Here is a 19,706-nt window from a genome sequence, read left to right on the forward strand (position 1 = left end):
ATGCAGATACACTTAAACTAAGATCTTAGCTGGTGACTTAATGCATGCCATGTAAAAGATTTTTCATGAATTAATACTTAAGTGTTAGTATTCATATGAATCAGGAAAAATGGAAAAAAAATCAGAAACATTTGTGTCAAAAACCCACCAATCTGACAGTATAATTTCACTCAAGGACGTGTTTTATATTTGAAAAGACCATTATTTGATCCCTAAATCACTGGCTTTACTCAGAAATTTTTCAATAGAATGTTAGAAAAATGAGGTTTTTGACAGAGTTATCTCCCCTTGAAATGTTCATTTTTCAGTGCATTTCAATGAAATTAAAACTCAATGGTCCAGCATCATATGGAAATTCTTGTCTGTTTTCTTTGATTCTGATGGTGCAAATAGTCAAATTACACTTTCAAAATGATAATTTTTTTTCATACCATGTTCCACCGACAGCCTGATTCTTACAGGGACTAACACTTAAATCAAACACTTATTTTTCACAATTTGTTTACAATATATTTATTAAATAACAGCTGCTGATCTTATTTTAAAGAAAGCAATCACAGAAGTATATACAGTAAAAATATAATCATATTGCTAACATTTGGATCTGGAAAAGATGGAAAATAATGAGATCAGCGGTTCACTTCACTCAATGTCACCTAAATTTTGTTTAAAATGTTAACCTTTCAAGTAACTTTTAGCTTACTACATTCTCTGTCAAATGAGGCAAGCTAATTTTCCATCTCTGAACTTTAATAATGTGAAAATTTAAAAATGTACATGCATGTTTTACAAACTATTTTTGAATGTCTTAAACACAAAAGATTATAAGTAGTAGTCTGTGTAAGAATCATGCAAATTCTGTAAAATGTGATGCACCACAAAAAAGGCTACACATTTTTATTTTTGTTATCAAGTTGCTACATAGAACTAAATGGTGAAATGTATGATAATTCATTCCAATCTGTCTGTGCTTAGGAGATAAACCACATTGAAAATCCAACAGTTTCTATTGTATTTAAGTGTCATTTACAGAGTTATCTCCCTTAATTTTGAACTCTACAGTACTTTCTACATAATTTTTATCTCCTAAGAACAAGAGTTATATGAAAAGCCACATTTTAATTTCTCTTAATAATAACAATTGAACATAATATTAAAAATAGTAACGTGTAGGTTTCCAACCATGATCCACAGTTTGCATAATTCTTATCTGTAGTGCTACTAAACAGCATACCTCAACCTCTGGCCCATACACCTCCTCCGCAGTAGGATAATATTTTTTGTCCTCATGTAACACCACTTGCATTTCTGGTGCATCATCTGCATCATCAGGTTCCATGTCATCATCTTCCTACAATAAAATAAAAAAGACTGTAAATACATGTATGTATGTAGCATGTAATTTTGTAACAAAGAATTTGGCTTACCTATACAAAGCTATATTTCAAGATAGATAATACAATGTTAAGTAAAACATTAAGTTTCACACGCCACTGTGATACCCCCATCCAATGAAACAAGTACATGCATTTGATATTGAACAGCAACTACTATTCGCAATAAAGGCCCTATCCATACAAAACCTCTTACCAAGTTTGAAATCAATCCATCCATTGGGAGTTGAGATTGTTGCCATGAAATTTGGAAGTATGGAATGACAGACAAGGTGATTCTAATGTACCAACCTCTCATTGAGATGTCCCCTGGTACAACTTATGACTTGTAATTTGTAACAAATACCTCAGATCAGCACTTGCTTCTGATGTGGAAATCAGCCAACAAAAAATTACCTGGCAAGACTGCGATAAACATGTTTTAATCATATACCTCTCCTCCATAATCGGCCATTATGTCATCTCTATCCTGATCATCATCAGCATCTTCATCATCTTCATCACTGTCTAACTCAGGACCAATGTAATTTCCAAACTCGTCATACAGGTCCTGATCCATCTTGCTATAGGGTCAGAGAAAACCTGATAAAGTCTAATAAAATTTTAACATCAGCTTGCTGTTAAAGGAGTGTTTCATTATTTTCAATGTCTGTTTGATGTAGTTTGTAGCAATTGCAGAATATGTCCTCTATTTATTAGACTGGACCTTTTCACTTATATTTCATGACAAGCCATAGTGAGGAGTTTTTAAAACATATACAAAAATATATAATTGACCACATACATGATGTTGTGGTGAATTATTTCAATTCAAATAGGACTGCGTAAATTCACTACCTTGTAGTGCATATGTAGATGTTTTTGCCACTAATGAAATCACCAATTCTTTTTGGCAATAAATGAAATAGCATATTGATTTACAGTGTATTTATCAATAGCTTAATTTCCAATTTTGTCAGGGTAAATTTTGACAGAGACATATGATTTTAAAAATATAAATTTTCTACATTAATTTTGCTTGTTCAAATAAGTAATTACTATCATAATGCATGTATTACCGATATATTTTCAAAATACAAATGAACACCAATATGTATAAGAGTTCAGCAAGGACAAGATATTTTTTCTCTGATCAAAATGAAAAGTTACTGTTCATTTATATTTTGCACATTTGTCATTGTGGTCAAATTATGACAGTACTCTACTGCTGACAGTAGGAACACATATATTGTTGTTTAACCTGCTCGGGTACAATCACAAATTTGAATTTTTTTGTAACCAAGATCAAGGGCCTTTGTGTGTGGATCATACATCATCAGTCAGATCAAGAGGTGTTTACAAACATATTCATATCAGCTCAACATTTCATATATGGTATATTATTATTTTCATAAGTTTGCCATTGTGAATTACTGTACACCCCTAAAAATCTGTGTATGAATTCAAAATCAGATGTATATATTAATATTGATTTTCAACCAACAATGAAATAAACAGAACTGATTAATGGTCTGCAATGAAGGAGATATTCCTCACTAAAATCAGGTGGTAATGAAATCCACTCATTAAAGCCCAAGAATTACACATTTGCACTAAAAACCAGGTTAAACAAAAACAACAATTGTGGCCGATGACCCTTGTCATTCATGCTTTCCTTTAGTAGGTCAGCATTTACAATCATTTTTTTTTTACATTTAAAAGAATATCCAGGCGACATATAGAGAAACAAAAGATGTCCACCAATTGTTGTTTTGAATCTTTAAACTTTTGAAGTTTTAATACTTAGACCACCTGAGTGGGGTTAACCCACTGTAATATGTATAACCATCATTCAATTTGCTGATATAAACTTAACTTTGCCAAGACAATGACAATTATAAGGAAGCTTATGCAATCTTAAATGTATAGAAATTCATCATAATAACACTTGAGAAACTTTTGCCAAAGCAAAACAATTCATTTGCAGAAGCATTTAAAGGCTCAGTTTTACATTTAAGGTTTCACCATCCTAATTTATAACTTTCATGGAAGTCAGTTATTGATCAAACAAACCCTGCAAGTTTTCAACAATATAGGCAGAAATCAGGGTCAATTCGACGTTTTTCTCCTACTTAGTGGTAAAAGAAAACTTCTACATTTTCATTTCCAATTCGAGGAAAAAGCATTTTGTGTTGAATGCACAATGTGTATTTCAGTTAATTCAGATGCTTGATTTAGCAAACAGTCAAAGTGTGTATACCTGTAAAGAAGACAAACTACAGGAAGAACTAAATATTATCTTTATACCTGATAGACCCTTTTTATTGTTTTTTGTTTTAAATCTGCATGTGCGATAGCGGCACCGGAAGTGAATTGACAACGTTGTTCTTTCGCATTTCTCTAGAGGGTACCGTTTTAAATGAAGAGATAAATTCCGAGACTCTCGAAAGGAAAGCTAAATTTAACACAGTTACGGATATAAACCCGGAAAGTCAATTTCAGTTGATGAAGTCATGTCTGGGTTCGTGAAAGGCCTTATAGCTGGAACATTTACTACTCTTGCTGCCATTGGGTCGTACAGGATCATTGTTAAGGATGATGGAACGGATTTTTCATCCAAAAGTAAAAAAAAAAAGAATTTTGAACTATACATACTTTCCATTTGTGACTACCTAAGACTAAGTGTCTTAATTTGTTTAAATGTGTTTAAATATTTAATATTACAGTAAGATTTATCAACACGAATGGAATCAATCAATACAACTTAGGAATTAGAAAGGTACTTCATAAATACAGCCACAACACATGTACATGATATAGTGGCCCATTTCCACTGCCATAACAAGGGTTTCTATTTTAAGGAACAAAAGTTAAAACCATTTTCTTATAGGTAATTACTATTTCCAGAAATGAAATGATTTTGTATCGTTTCTTGAATTACCTATTTCTGGTTTATTATATATTTTTTTTATTTATTTATCAAATTTTTTTCAGAAAAGTTTATTATATCACAGTAATTTGATGTTTTAGTTGTGAAAAAGTAAAAAATAAAGACGAATTGATTTAGATCTCATATACATATAGTCATAAATAGTAGCTTTTAATGATTATATTAGGTTAAGAAAATAAAAGTACACTGTAGTAGGAGAACTTCAAACAAACATTTTTCTTCGTTTAGCCTAAGGTTTATTTTTCATAGTATAAGGGGTATCTACCAATTTCCAATCTAATATGTTTTGTAGGTTCTTTATCACAGAAGAAGACAGCTAAGTCTATTCTAAAGTATGGTATTCCTGACAGAGGTCCAGAAATTCGCTGCTATGAAAACCATGTTTTAGCTTATGATCAGGCAAGAAAGATTCCAGTTTGGGTTGCTGAATATATTACTAAAGATCATACTAAAGGTTAACAGATAAAAAGAGACAAAATGAATTTACATTTCTATTCCTATTTCATTTCGTGTTTTACAAATTAGTATTTGTTTTAAACTTTTCTTGTGTAACTGGATTTCCTCGATGTAAGTGCTTCAGCTAAAAAGAAATTGTGATAGATTGCAGAATCAAAAAGTGCATTCTACTGTAGTTCTTCATACATTTTTGAAAGTTGAAATTTTTATCACACTTTTTCTAAGCAACTGCTCATCACAACAGCTTGAAATTGTAACACATTCTTCCTGTAGGTAGGATATATGGTGGGATCCATGTTTTGTAAAAAAAATTTATATTTCCTGCATTTCAGGACATAAATGTTTTATAATTCAAGCAGACCCTGCTTTGTACCAGTTTGGCAAACGAAGCCAGATTTTAATTGTACTAGTTAACAGAAAAAACAGCTACAAGATAGGCATACATGCCACCCAACTCACAAATTATTCTGACCAGTCATTACTCTGCCACTTGCTTGGTAGATACCAATTTCCAAGTCATCAGTATGACTCGGCTGGGGTCCTGTAATCCATGATCATGGATATTCTAGTGTCATAAATCTCAAAACATTTTGAACTTTTTTTACTTATATAGGCTCAGCCAACAGGAGAAATATAAAGTTCAAACCTGATCCAAATGTACCAGACAGGTTTAGTGCAGATAATTCTGACTATCTCGGAAGTGGTTGGTCGAGAGGTCATATGGCTCCTGCTGGAAACAACAAACACAGTAATGTATGTGATCTGAAATGGTCTGAATTTGATGATAGGCCACAATGATACTGTTTGGCCTAAAATACCACTGAAATATGACTGAGTTTCACATTTGGTTGTAAAGGGCTGGGTATGATGTATAGGTTTACATATTTTTTTTCCTTCAAAATTACATTAAGTGCTTATGATTTGACTTCTTTTTGGTTAATTTTTTTATAATACCAATGATTTCAAGTACAAATTCAAGGTTTTGTACATTTACTTAATAATTCATTATTCCTAATTTGACACATATCTTAGCAATGTAGAAAAGAATGGGGTAGTTTTGAAAAGGGTGAACAATATCACTGGATCTGATGGATATGCAGCCTCCAATTTTGAAATACTGTATTTGTGTGTTGGGCAAAAATGTAGCAACTGGCAACTTTGGTAGGTCTTTTTGGCACTACCTTCTATTTCAAGATCCTGAAAATACCCCTGCCATGTGACAGGTCTTTAAATAAATTTCTATATAGTAACATTAAATACTTTTTAAAAATATTTAGGTACGGTATGGTCTTGCAATCTTCATTCATAGTGAATATAAAAAAATGGACCTTGATTTGATAATGTAGTATAGAGTATAATGTATTTGATGGGTATGATAAAAAATGATGGCTTCATTCAATTTCTAAAAGCAAATACAGCAACAGTTTTGGGCAATTTAAGTACTCTTAATCCAAAGTAGGTATGAAAAATCTGAATTATTCAGAATAGCTAAATATATATGCATGCATATATACCACAACTCATTTCATACTGCCCTTATGAGTTATTATTGATAGGATAATTAATTGGATAGTATGAATGACCAAATATGATCATGAGTGCCAAAGAACACCTAGATAAATGAGTGTGCAGAACTTCATCTAAAACGTTAATGGGTTCTTTGCGCAAGTGATTAAGAATTTGGTAAGAATTTGTAGCTGGAAGGAATTTCCTGTTGTATACATTGTACATGTTTGTTACGTATGTTCCAATGTTTGTTCCATAATCCTTATTTTGACAGGATGCTATGAAGGAAACGTTTTATTTGTCTAACATTCTACCACAGAACTATGAGAACAATGCTGGGTTTTGGAATAGGCTAGAGTGTTACTGTAGGGATTTAACCAAGAAATTTAAAGGTGTTCAGATTTTCAGTGGACCTCTTTTCCTGCCAGAAGTTAATGAAGATGGGAAAAAGTTTGTAAAATATTCTGTAGGTAAAGCATTCAGTGATTAAATAGTGGTGGACATGGGGTACCTTTCTTCTTAATTCAACCCCTTCTCTCCTTTCTTCTACCTCCTTTCTCCTTTCTCCCATGCCAATTCTCCTACCTACTTTCCCTTCTTATGCTATCTCCCACTACCCAGCTGCCCTCGTCCCATTTAGAATATGTAAGAACAGGAAAAATAGCATGAGAAAAATGTTCATCTCACAGGTACTTTTGAGTATACACCCGTAGATTTTGAATGACGTTCAGATGAACCCAATTATTAAGACATAGAGCCGAGTCTTGTTTTAGTTTGATACACCAAATTCTTTAGAGGTTTATACATGTAAGTTGTACCATAGCTATTCAAATGTAACTATTTTGCTGATGTTATGAAAAGGGTATTTTTTTAGAATACAAATATGAAATTTATTTCTGCATTTGGATATATGTTTTTGGTGATAAACTGAAAGTTGAACAAACCATGAAACCAGTGGTAGATTTAAGCCTAAAAAATCCTTCTTCTATATTTTCACCTGCTTAATAAATTGAGATTGAGTAAAAACTTTGTTGTATTAGTAAAAAAATTACCAACTCATAAAAAATGAAAAATACATTCTGAAGGGGGGACTTGCCAATTGTGGTCAAGGCAGAAAATTAGATTTAAAAAAATGCAGATCAGAAAATTTATTTTCAAATGCTATACAGCTAGATTATCTATATTCTTTTTTAACTCACCTTGCCCAAAGGTATATATAAGCTATTGCCATCATTATGTGTTCGTCGTCCTTCATTTTCATTGTCTGTTGTCTTTCATTGTTGTTCGTTAACTTTTTCAAACATCTTCTACTCTTAAACTAATAAACAGAATGTAAGCAAACTTTGTATGAATGTTTCTGAGGGTATTTTTAACAATTCAAGTGTGGGAATATTTGATCTAACAAAAAACATGGCAGCCATTACTAACTAGAGGCTCAAGAGAACCTGAATCGCTCACCTGGTTTACCATTTCCTGATTTGAAAAACTTGAGGAATGAGACAGGCTAAGTTAAAATTAACTGAATTGTCAAATGTGGAAAATGCTTGTAATAGCATTTTTATGACCTGAACCACAATTTTGCTAAAGGTAACAGTTTTTTTAATTACATTAAAAATAACTGTCTTCCGTCCCCTATGATCTGTTTTTAGTACAGGCTGCCAACCAATGTGCTTATTTTCATTAAATGATTTTAAATAGTATTAGAGAAGAAGATGTTCCATTTTTAGTAAAAGCAGCCATATTTTTTTCACGGATCATAAATCCCATCAGTCATTTTGTGCACAATACTCTAAAGAACAAGTTTACATCCAGTTGGTCTAGTAGTTTTAGAGGACAAGACTTTAGAAAATTTGTCTACAACCACAACAATGACAGATTCTTAGTAGTGGCAGGTGAGCTAAAAATAGTACAATTGGGGTCAAATTGCAGAATTTTGCAAATTACACAAAAACAGTTGGGTTTAGCTAAAATCTGGCAGATAGAAACATTGTTCAGCATGATGGGATGGACCTATACTGAAATTTTCAGAAAGATCAGTTGACGGATGATTGAGTTATGGGTCCTTAAATAGATTTTTTCCCAAATTCTACATTTCAAACTTTGAAAATCTTCTCTGCTGGAAGGATTGTAACCAAACATGGCATGATTTTTAATAGGATATCCTTAACAATCTGTGTGTGTGGAGATTTTTTATCTGTCTAAAAACATGGCCTTCATTACTACAATGTAGGATTTGTGGAAATAACTCCAAAACCATAATAGGTTTAGCCAAAATTTTCACAGAGTAAAATTGATCAGCATGGTGAGACAGACCAATGCTGATTTTTCATAAAGATCTGTTGATCAGAATTGGAGTTATTGCTCTTGAAGAGTGAAACAAAAATACTATGATAGACTTATTTTATAAAATCTAAGTTTTTAACTAAGATGCTCTCTATTGATGAAATGATTCTTGTGACAATAATACAGTAGGGTTATGAGTCTAGCTTTAAAAAGCTAAAAAGACTATTATTGAGCAAGTGAGTGAATCAGGCTCTCAAAAGCCTCTAGAACTGTACAGGCCAAACTATTTTTTATATATTAAAGACCAGAATATTCATGCCCACATTTTTTAAGAAGATATATTTATTTACAAAAAACTGGATGCCCCTCTTTCTTTCAGGATCAAATGGTTGTCCCCTAAAGTGCATGTCTCACTTTTTTTTTTTTTTTTTTACACAATTTTAAATATCACTTCTTTTTGGGTGAATTGTGTTTAGAAAAGGTTATCAGAGAAATTGATTTCCAGCCTACATGTAGCTACAAAAGATATACATGTGTCCTCAAGTAGATAATCAGTTTAGTAAATATGCATTTTTTTAAAAAAATATTTTTCAGATTATTGGTAAAAAAGAAGTTACAGTGCCAACACATTTATATAAAGTTATTATAGTGGAAAATGAAAAATCAGAACCAACAGGAATTGGTGCCTTTATCATTCCAAATGAACCAATAGGATATAAGTATAAACTCAAAGATTTCCAGGCTGACCTTGAAAACCTTGAAAGGTTAAGTGGAATCATTTTCGCTCCAAAGCTTGAAACTAAGGGCATTAGTGATCTCTGTCAAGTAGACTCTTGTGAATTGATGGAAAGGGAGAAATTTGAACTGTACATGATAGGGAGAAAGCTACAAGGGGCTCGAAGTTTGAAATATTTGGACAAAGTGTGGGGTGAACTTGATAAAAAAGAATTGACACCAGACCAGCATTTGATAGATTTATACAATAGGAGGAAAATGGAACTTTTATATGAAGAAAAAGTTGAGGGTAAAAATAAAGGTTAAAAAAGTCACTATGTTTGGTACTTGGGTTTGCTACCAGTGGACTGGTCCTGTTGAAGGAGTCTAAAATAAGTTGTTCATTTCATTGCCATGACAACAATAGTAACAAACTACCATTTTTAGATATATGTGAGATCTTATTGTCCAAGGACTTTATTGGATGCCATGACAACAGGATTTTTAATATGATTGTGTGTTGTTCTGTCCTTCATTCCATGATTCCTTGTGAATTTGTTTTCACTGCATAACTTAAGTTTGTTATGAAGAATGGAATAAAAAAGATCAAGGATTAAGTCACATTTACAAGAATAAAAAATTTATGAAATTTTGTTTCTGAAAAATTACTTATGATGGTTTTTGAGAAAATTTGCAACAATAAAATCTTGAATGACAAAGAAGACATTAATAAATTCTGTTATATATTTTACATAGATGTCAGAGATCAAGGTCATGTGAAGGTCAGTATGTTACATGACACAATACATAATCCAGATACATCAGTGGAGTAAAGATCTATTCCCATGGCCATAAGATATAAAATGATGATCTAGACAACTTTCCCTTTAATAGTGTGAAAAATACATAACTTGAGGTCAGTGGTCAATGTCACATGACCGTCATTATGGTATATGACACACTACCACATGTCACCATCTCAATACTAGAAAAACCCAAAAAGTTAAAATGACCTTGAAGTCAATGGTCAGGGTCATATCAAACTCAAAAGTCATCATGATACATCATCATGACATGTCAGTTATCTGAGGTCTAGACAACCCTTCCCTAAAAACAAAAACCTACAAGAGTCATCATAATATACAACACCCTGCCCTGTGGTAATATACCCAAATGCCAAATATCTAAGGCCAAGGCCAAAAGACATACAATTTATATTCTTGACCATCTTTCCATGAAAAAGAGGATACAATTGACCTTGGTGTCCAAATTCAAGGTCACACAAAAGTTCAAATGATACCCATTACTTTACCTCATGGTAATACACCTCATACCAAAAGAGAAAGTTTGGTAAGGACCTCTTTTGGCCTCATAATTTGTGCATTTTTTAAAAATTTGATTAAGCCAATTTCAAGTGAGTAGTAGTATAGTAAAATGGTTGCAAACACTGGGTACAAGCTGTTTTTGGTGAGATTTATGACGTTATTCCAGAAATAACAGTATGTATTTATGTAACTTTTACAAAGACCTTAAACTTTTAATATTTTTGCAATTTTTAAGATGTTTTTTGAGTGGAACGGAAGTGGCCAAACATTTGTTCACTCAAGATATTTTCACATGGGTTGTAATTGACAATTAAACACAAAATATATGAAGCAGGAGTATGAACGCACATGGGGCCATTGTTAAAAAGAGTAATCAAGGGAACCAAGGTGAAAGAGTGAAAAACTGCACAAATTCTGGTGTTATCCAGCTTTTTAACAGTTTTTTTTCCATTTTAGCCAAGTTTGATGGGCATAGATGACCGTGTGTGTTCAAATGTTTATCATAAACCAACTAAAAAACTAAAAAACAATTTTCATCAGGTAGACTTTGATTTCAAGTCCAAATTTGCTCTTACTGAACCAACTCCTTTCTGAAACTCATACTAATTAGACTTGAAAATAGCAAAAAAGTTATGACTGTATCAAATGTTTCCTGAAAAAAGAGCATATAACTGACCTTGAGCTTTAAAGGCAAAAGTAACATGGAATCAAATATGGCACTGCCTTAAAGAACTTGATATATACATGCCAATATATGCCTATATTCAAAAAAGCAAACAGTTTATGGCCCAGACATTCCCCAGTAACTGAAAAAGCCCATGGTTGTCAATGAGGTCAAAGGTCAAGGTCACAGGAAAGTAATTTTGATAAGTAACACATTGTCTTATGATACATGCATCCGCATGTCAAATATCTTAGAGCCTAATAAAGTTAGGTCCAAACTTCCACTGAAAAAGATTGACCTTCAGATCAAAATTCAAGATCATAATAAAGTTATAATAGTTCTCTTCACGTTGAATCAAGGCAATGTAGACACCTGCCAAACTTCTTAGGCATAGGTTAAATGCCAAAAATTTTGGTTTGGGCAAGATTTCCCTTCAAAAATATTTAATTAACCTTAAGCTTGTTGTCGAAGGTCGAGGTCACGTGAAGGTTATAATGGTAAGCGACATGCCGTCCTCAGTTGCGGTTCTAGGATGTCATGATAGGTGGGAGTAGAATTGCGAAAAATCAAGATTTCATGCGAAACAAGTTTTTTCTCTAATTTTTAGGATAGGGTGTACGCCCGGCAAGCTTGGCCTTATGCTTAAGACTAAGACAAAGGTCAGAAGATAAAATGCTGGCAAACTTTGAAAGGAATAATTTTAAGAACATTCAATATGCACACTAAAGAATATGTCCATCTTCTTCGAAGGGGACACAAACTTATATCTATATATGTCACTGGCGTCAATGTGATGTCCGGAAATGCAGTTACGAACATCCCAAGATGGAGGACGCTGATTCTGGTAAGAAATAGTATTGTCAGTTCTGTAATGATAACGGATTATTCTCCCGTGTTTTATATTTTTATTTATGTATTGTTAGATTTTAAACAAAAATACAGAGAATTTATTCATGGTTCATTCGCTAAATGAAGAAAACGACCGTTAAAAAAATAATGTCCGTAACTGTTATGAGACACGGGAGAATAATCCGTTATTATTACAAAACTGACGGTATTATTTCTAACCAGAATCTGGGTCCTTCATTTTTGGATGTCCGTATTACGGACATCACATTGACGCCAGTGATATGCAAATGTATAGTCATGGATCAACTACAAAATTGTGGCACTGATATAGGCGCCATGTTTTTTTTTTATCTATGGCTGCTTTATAAAATTTTATCAAACATCCCTAGGTCTGCACTTTGTTGAAAAAATCAGCTACATAAGTGCGTGTACGTTTATTGTAAGTGAGAATAGAGTAACAAATTAGCACGTGCATTTACACAGGGACTTAATTATATAATATTACACTCCCTGCACAAAACATTCGGGAAATTGTCGATGCGGACGACAGCCGCATTTGGACTCAAACTCGAAGAAAATATTATACAACAGGTACAGTACTGCGAAACCGTTTGTTACGAATTTTGCAAAATATCCAGAATTGATCTCGCTTATATTAGAGTGCTTATTACGCAAGACGCGAATGAAAACACAACGAAACCGGAAAATTTACAATGAAATCGAATTATATTAATTGACATTTTGTCTTTGGCAAAGAAAAGCAGATTCATATATGAGAAAGCCCAAAAGCAAAGCATTTGAACATTCATTTCTTTCCGAAGGATACTATGGACCCCGATTCCGGAAAGGCTTCCTGAACCATTTACGCCTGACAGGATGTAGTAACCCATACTATTTGATTTATCGGCAATTTCAATGATAACATATGTATTTGATATCAACATGCTTAGCCTTAATTAATGTAAAATTTATCTAATTTTTCAGATCTTTAAACAAATATGAAATATAGACATATATTAGTAGATAAAAGATCACATGGTGATTAATATCCCGTGATACTCAACGGAAGTCTGGTTTCACTAGGGAAAGACACAAAATGGCAGCTTCTACTCTTTTCCGGATTTTCCTCTCGCTGCTATCGTCTGCTTCACTTCTCACCGCAGACGACCCTGCACCGATCATCGACGTCTGCCAACAAAAGAGCGTGTGTCGGTGTGAATACACGAATGGAGAATATGTTGATCTGACATATTTGTCAAATGACAATAGTTCTAGTCCAAGGTATTGTCAATTTCTCGCTCATCCTCTTATAATGATGTATGATGTTTCGCAGTATTTTTTCCTATCGTTTTCTTATCGATTTTGTTCGGAAGGATATAAATTGTTATAAGTTTTTTAGGTAAGGATACACAAAAAAATGGAAATTTTACCTTAAAATAATATTCATCGATAATATAGACAACGAAACTGCTTACATGCTTGTTCTTCATTGACAAAATCCTCATTGCTAAAATCAGAAAAAAATTTTCGAACGATTCTTGAAATCATGACATTTTATTTCAAAAAAGTATTTTTTGTCGTTTGTCTCTGCTTTCAGATTTAAAGATCAACAGTCTGAAATCCTTGGAAGCGCAAAATATTCCTGGAATCCATGTCATTCATTCGATGAGGGTGATGCATGCCAAAATGTCACAGTATGTATAAATTGAAAATTTTGTTTCTATCAGTTCCCCTCAGCATTTCTCACTTTTTTTAGTGTACAGGGGAAACGATTGTGCAAATAGGCGGGAACAGGTGACAACACTACTAATAGTATGGTGCATACAACTGCCTTTACTCTTTCTAAAAAAATGTTGAGCCAAGAAGTAAATTTATTTGGTTACAAAAATTATTTAAGAGGCCTTTTTTTTTCAATCTTTTATCCTTTTTCTACATTTTGTGTGAATTTCTCTCTGGGATATAATTTGTGTCATTAACTCCTAACTATTTTACACAACTGTTTTAGAAGTGTCGTTGCTAGCAAAAATGCACATAAAATCTTTGTTTCGGTTTTAGTTCTATTTTGTTTTTTAACGTCAAACTAACGACATTTTCCTTATCCTTCAGATGTGCGAAACTATATCTGGACCAAGCCCAAAGTATGTGCCTATTGGAACACTTAGTAGTTCTGTGTTTGATCACAATGAAAAGAACGGTGATCTTCAGCTTCAATATTTCACTTACGGAGAAGAAAACAGGTACATGTATACGCATAGTATTGATATACGCATATTCGGTTTCGTGGACACTCATGAAGAACTAATTATACTGTACCATTCGCTGATGGATACAATAGTTTGAAAACATGAGAGCGCACTGACTGACCAAAGAAGGGGCGCGCGCCGTCACGTTTCAGTGATTTTCTTCCAGTTCAACAAGACTGCTGGAAACTACCATTTTTTGGGGAGAAGGGCGATGGTTATTTATGGTAAAAATTCCACCAACAATTAAATTTGTTTCGTATGCCCCATTTTGTTCATTGCATTTTCTTCAAGATTAAAGATGGAAATGTTGTAAATACGCGTTCAACATTTAATAATTGTAAATCTATATTGTGGGTGCATCTTTTGAACATTTCAGAAAACATTATGCATATTAAAAGTCACTTTAGATCTATTGATTTAACAGGACAACATTAATTATACTGATTTGTGACCATAACCAAGAAGGGCAATTTATAGTCAAAGGTGAAGAACCAGCAGGAAGTGGATTATATGTAAGTATCGGAGTATAGGGACTTGCTCCCGCTATCAGATATGCGGCTCGACAAATATACACAGGGACTTGCTCCCATTATCAAATATGCATTCCGACAAATATACAAAGGGACTTGCTCCCATTATCAAATATGCTGCCCTACAAGTATACACAGGGACTTGCTCGCATTATCGAATATGCAGCCCGACAAATATACACAGGGACTTGCTCCCATATTCAAATAATAGTATGCAGCCCGACAAGTATACCTATACTAGTACTAGGTACTTGCTCCCCCCATCAAATATTCAGCCTTACTAATATATAAACACAAAAAGGGTGATGCTGCTTCGTGTTTATATAGTCGAACTGCATATTTGATAGAGGGTTCGGAGATTAAGTTGTAGAACTGGAAACCTCTCCAAATTCAAAGGAACTTTTACCTACTTCAGTTGAATAAGTATCCATTTGTTTTTGTTGAAACTATTATAAAATCGGTCTTTACTGCAGGGCAGTCTATATGTATGCGTAATATATATACTTCGTTGCGGTAGTGCTTGATTTAACGCAGGAACTTTACTCCCGGAGGACGAAATGATCTATGATTACTTGCATGTGCCTTCGTCTACGACAAGATTTTTTGTTAAGACAAGCAGCTGTGTCTATTAAAGAGATGATTCTAACAGATGATTGTTTCCATTACCAAGTTCATTTTGATAAAAGGTATACATAGAAGACATTAAAGCATGCTTAGCATATAAATTCTGTTCGGAAAATAAACTACTTATTTGGAAAAGTCAAACTTAATATTGTGTTTTCTTCAGAACATTTCTGTGAATATATATAGATATATATTATTGCAAGTCCATATCCATTTTTTTCTTAGTATTTTGAACTACACAGCATGCATGTCTGTCGGACATCGGATGCCCCAGCCATTTATACCCCAGACAGTGGTTTAGGCGCGGGAGTAATAATAATTATCATGTAAGTACTAATGATATTCGAACCGAACTAATTCAAATTATACATAATTCAGTCACTGCATGTAAGATCTCCAACAACATTCAATTCAATAGTTTTCTTTAAATGACCTTTCTTTTCAGCCAATCAAATTTCAGCTTTCATGAGAGCAGAGGATTCTAAAAAGGTCAAAATAAAAAATAGAGAGGAGAGTTGTTATGCTTACAATTTTGTGTCTCTATTGCCAAAAAAACCCAGTTTTGTAGATAAAGCCCATTCAAAATTGATTTGAATGAACGAAAAGGTAGTCGTAACCAAATGTATACCTGAGAAAAATCCAATCGACCCGGCCGCTGCACTAATCTAGTGTTTTGTTCTTGTAGAATTGCATCCTTAGTTGGTGTTTACTTGTTTGGTGGAATGATTTATCAGAAAGCTAATGGTGCATCAGGGAAAGAAATTATACCAAATTATAGCTTTTGGGCAGCAGTGGGATCGGGTATTAAAGTACGTATAATGCCATTGTGGCGTTTAAGGTGTTTGTCAAAAAAGGAGTTTACTGTTTTTTGGGGGGGTCTTTAGATGTAATTTTCCTCCTCAAAATGTTTTTTTTTAATATCTTATGTTAATACCTGTATTCGGAGGTACTTTGTTGCCCACGTTTCATTAACCGGCCCAACAAGATACCCAGTTATCAATTCTTGAGTGAAAGTATTTCCAAATGGGAGGAAGTGCTGCAAGTTTCGTACAGAGAAAATCATGTTCTGGTCAGGTGAACCATTGTGCAGTGCAACTTATGTAAATGATATTAAATAGACTTCCAGAAACATAAAACTGAACATCGTTAACAAAGCTCTATCTGAAGAATAGGCTACAAATACAGTGAATAATATTTTAAATCGTTAGAAATGGAAAATTAGGACTTGGCCATTTCCTTTACAGTATAAACTTGTTTGTGCGAGAAAGGCCGTGTACGATTGCATTAAAGGACATACACATTCAGTGCACATATTTAATGAATCAACATAATGCTTCTATGACGAAAATAATTGGTGACAAGTACTATTTTTAAAAAAAGATAGCCGACGCAGTGAAGTTTGTTCTTTTTATTTATAATTTCCACCAGGAAATAACGCATGGAACGCAATTTCAATTTCCTTTTTCGAACCCCACTAAGTTATCAGTATTTTGCCAATCTGGAAACAGAGTTTTGATCAGGTGACTTGCGTTTCCATGGAAGAGCGTCTTTAAGGTCGAAGGGTAAAAAGCGAAACTATACTACATATGAGGTGTTCATGAATAAAAATATGACAGGTCATATATATGTAGGAATCATAAAACAACGATAAATCAGGATACATATAGTAACCTATTTTGTTGTTTTTCAGGGTGGATTTGTATATGTGTTTACATGTGGAAGATCCGAATATCAAGAAATTGACGAAAGGAAACGGATTAACACGGGTCCAAACATATAAAATTAGTGACTCTCTGGGATGTTTTGTTAGTGGTTGCGATGTTTGCAGCTTCATGAAGTGTTCTTGGTCTATGGAAAAAATTTTATTAATCACTCTGTGTACTTTTTCTTATATGTGAAAATTTTAAAATTTGAGATGGAAGTCCTTTTTGCACAAGTGCACATATGAGAACATAACCACATTAATCATGAATCAAATTTTCAAAATGGATGATCGATGCAGCTTCGTCAGACGGTCCAAATTTTACAATCAATACACCAATTAAATCCCAAAGTCAATAAACCCAATAACATAAATTTTCGATTTGTTTCTTGATATACTGATACATTACATTTTCGTCATATGAACGTATGTGCTGCGTCCTTTTTGTCGGCCAGTGTACATGTATATAAATTATCATCTGTATTTTTCTTCACGATTGATAATTTAGATTTTAATTAATCAAATGGGAAAAAAACAATGATGTAAGTAATTATGTCGATTTTAAAAGCTCCCAGGAGCTTATGTTGTATTGTTTTAAATTATCGACGTTACATAAAGTTTTTGTATTGCATTGTACTGTATAATTATGATAACAGAAAACAAATGCGACGAATGATGCTTGTATTACGATCAGTGAATGTAAGTAAGATTTAAAAGACCTCACTAACACAAGTAATTTGGATAAATATTTATCAACTTGTGAATATGTTTGAATAAATGTTATTTTAGTGTGAATGAGAAGTATTTATAAGTTGTGTTAAAGCCTTAACAGTGTGAAATAAATGAAATATAAATCTGTATCTGGGGAATTTGTTTTTGTATCTCTTTGGAGAGGGTATACGGTTATATCCTTGTCCTTGCGCCCGTCTTTCCGTCCGTAACCATTTTTTCCGCGTCACAGTTTTCTCAGCAACTACTCATGAGAGCGATTTGAAATTCTTCCTGTAGGTATACCATTTGATTGGAGCCATTTTCAGCCAAAAAAACGACGACAACTTCCTGTCCTGATGATACATGTACATCACTTGTGAGCATCGCTCACAGATTTCTTGTTTTACGCACATTACATTTATGCTTTTTAAATATCAAGAAACATTTTTTTCTAACTTTTTCAGTTCGGTCAGAAATATTTATAGCCATAAATAGATATACGGTAGTAAAAATTACTTTGTATCTGTTTGTGTTACAAAATAAAATTTCGTTTATAGGTAACGATCCAGAGATTTTATAAAGATTTTTGTTTTGTCAAAATTCGGCACAAAATAAAAAAGCCCCCTCCCCCCCCCCAAAAAAAAAAAAATGGATTCAAACCTCTGGATTCACCACTGTGCCCAGTAGGCTGATAATTATCCATAGCAAATCTAGAAAATCAAGAACCCCATTAATGCAATTATTTCAAACAAAAGCAATTCATTTTGTACATGTACTGTACACCTTTCAGTAAATATATCTGCTAGCATTCTCATACGAAGTGATTTTTAACGTCCTTGACTACTCTTACGTATGAGGGTTTTATAATATCTATATATATATATACGTCTCAGGATGTGACGACTCTATTCACTACACTGCTCCATCGGATCAAATTGATACAGGGAAGATATGTAAATGTATAGAAAGGTCTGAAAAATTCCAACGATGTTAGAACTGTCAAATTTGCGATGCAAATTTTTGGTCGTTCCCTCCGCGGGACTCGAACTCGTACCGCTGTGACATCTATGGCAACACCGCCTGCACAAAGTCCAGCGCCCTAGACCACTCGGCCAGCTAGGCTATATAAAAATAGAGCTTTCGCTGGCCGGGTCATTCCTCCTCGTAGGATTAATCTAGGACTGTAACTTAGTACACGATGTATGGTAGTACGGGACAGTTCATTTAGATGGTCTAGGGCGCACATTAGTAACTCGCAATTTTGGACCTCGTTTTTTTTCTCGAGTTTACGTTGCAAGACAACTTTCAAATAATCATGAAAATACCGTATTCAGTCATTTCATCGCCAAATTTTGGTAAACTAGATGATGAACTAGGAAAAAAATATGAGCAATGCAAAACTTAGTACCCCGGCCACTGCCCCATTTAATGATATCCACTTTTTGACTTCAAAATTGATTTAGATCAAAATTTAAAATAGCAGGTGCTCAATAAGAACAGGAAATACAAATTTGATGACAGTTTCATTAAATTTCTGTCAGTGGTGTAGGAGGAAGATCGGTACCACTTTGCATAACGGAAGGAAGGACAAACACCATATCACTAATTATAAATTTCATCCCACGATCTTCGATTATTGGGTTCTAGTCGAGTGGAGAAAATTGCTTCTTTTAAAAGTGCCCCGTTACAGAAATATTTTGAAAAAAAAGAGAATCCAATTAACGCTGGCTGTATGCATTTTGCACGGTCAAAGATAAACAGCTAGAATACTTCGGA

At 33.5% G+C, this 19,706-nt stretch overlaps 3 protein-coding genes across 8 annotated transcripts in view; 2 read left to right on the top strand and 1 right to left on the bottom strand.

The window, feature by feature from the left end:
- LOC148602992 (116 kDa U5 small nuclear ribonucleoprotein component-like) overlaps positions 1–8,566 on the bottom strand; it is a 30,353-nt gene extending 21,787 nt beyond the window's left edge. The window contains exons 1-3 of one of the 5 annotated variants that reach the window (XM_088553924.1): positions 7,485–8,566; positions 1,828–1,957; positions 1,235–1,351 (exon numbers count right to left, since the gene is read on the bottom strand). In XM_088553924.1, the coding sequence (XP_088410050.1) occupies positions 1,235–1,351; positions 1,828–1,957; positions 7,485–7,546 (309 nt within the window). In that variant the 5' untranslated portion in view covers positions 7,547–8,566. Of the gene's footprint in view, positions 1–1,234; positions 1,352–1,827; positions 1,987–3,680; positions 3,811–7,484 lie in introns of those variants that run through there. The other 4 variants (XM_088553927.1, XM_088553926.1, XM_088553928.1 and 1 more) reach the window with 4 other exon arrangements.
- On the top strand, positions 3,864–9,936 carry LOC148602993 (nuclease EXOG, mitochondrial-like). 2 transcript variants are annotated; one of them, XM_088553929.1, is made up of 5 exons: positions 3,864–3,995; positions 4,616–4,777; positions 5,393–5,532; positions 6,560–6,751; positions 9,163–9,936. In XM_088553929.1, exons 1-5 carry the CDS (start codon positions 3,887–3,889, stop codon positions 9,607–9,609), a joined length of 1,050 nt encoding a protein of 349 aa, XP_088410055.1. In that variant the 5' UTR covers positions 3,864–3,886; the 3' UTR covers positions 9,610–9,936. The 2 variants fall into 2 exon arrangements, with proteins under 2 accessions (XP_088410055.1, XP_088410056.1); XM_088553930.1 differs by lacking the exon at positions 6,560–6,751.
- A 3,203-nt stretch (positions 9,937–13,139) lies between these two features.
- Positions 13,140–18,077, top strand: LOC148602994 (uncharacterized). The gene is made up of 7 exons (XM_088553931.1): positions 13,140–13,401; positions 13,718–13,814; positions 14,227–14,357; positions 14,788–14,875; positions 15,743–15,843; positions 16,203–16,326; positions 17,208–18,077. Exons 1-7 carry the CDS (start codon positions 13,217–13,219, stop codon positions 17,295–17,297), a joined length of 816 nt encoding a protein of 271 aa, XP_088410057.1. The 5' UTR covers positions 13,140–13,216; the 3' UTR covers positions 17,298–18,077.
- The last annotated feature ends 1,629 nt before the right edge of the window (positions 18,078–19,706 follow it).

Source organism: Perna viridis, chromosome 11, assembly GCF_037379345.1.
Source record: "Perna viridis isolate PV_CMFRI_1.1 ecotype Kerala chromosome 11, ASM3737934v1, whole genome shotgun sequence".
NCBI classification, from domain to species: domain Eukaryota; kingdom Metazoa; phylum Mollusca; class Bivalvia; order Mytilida; family Mytilidae; genus Perna; species Perna viridis.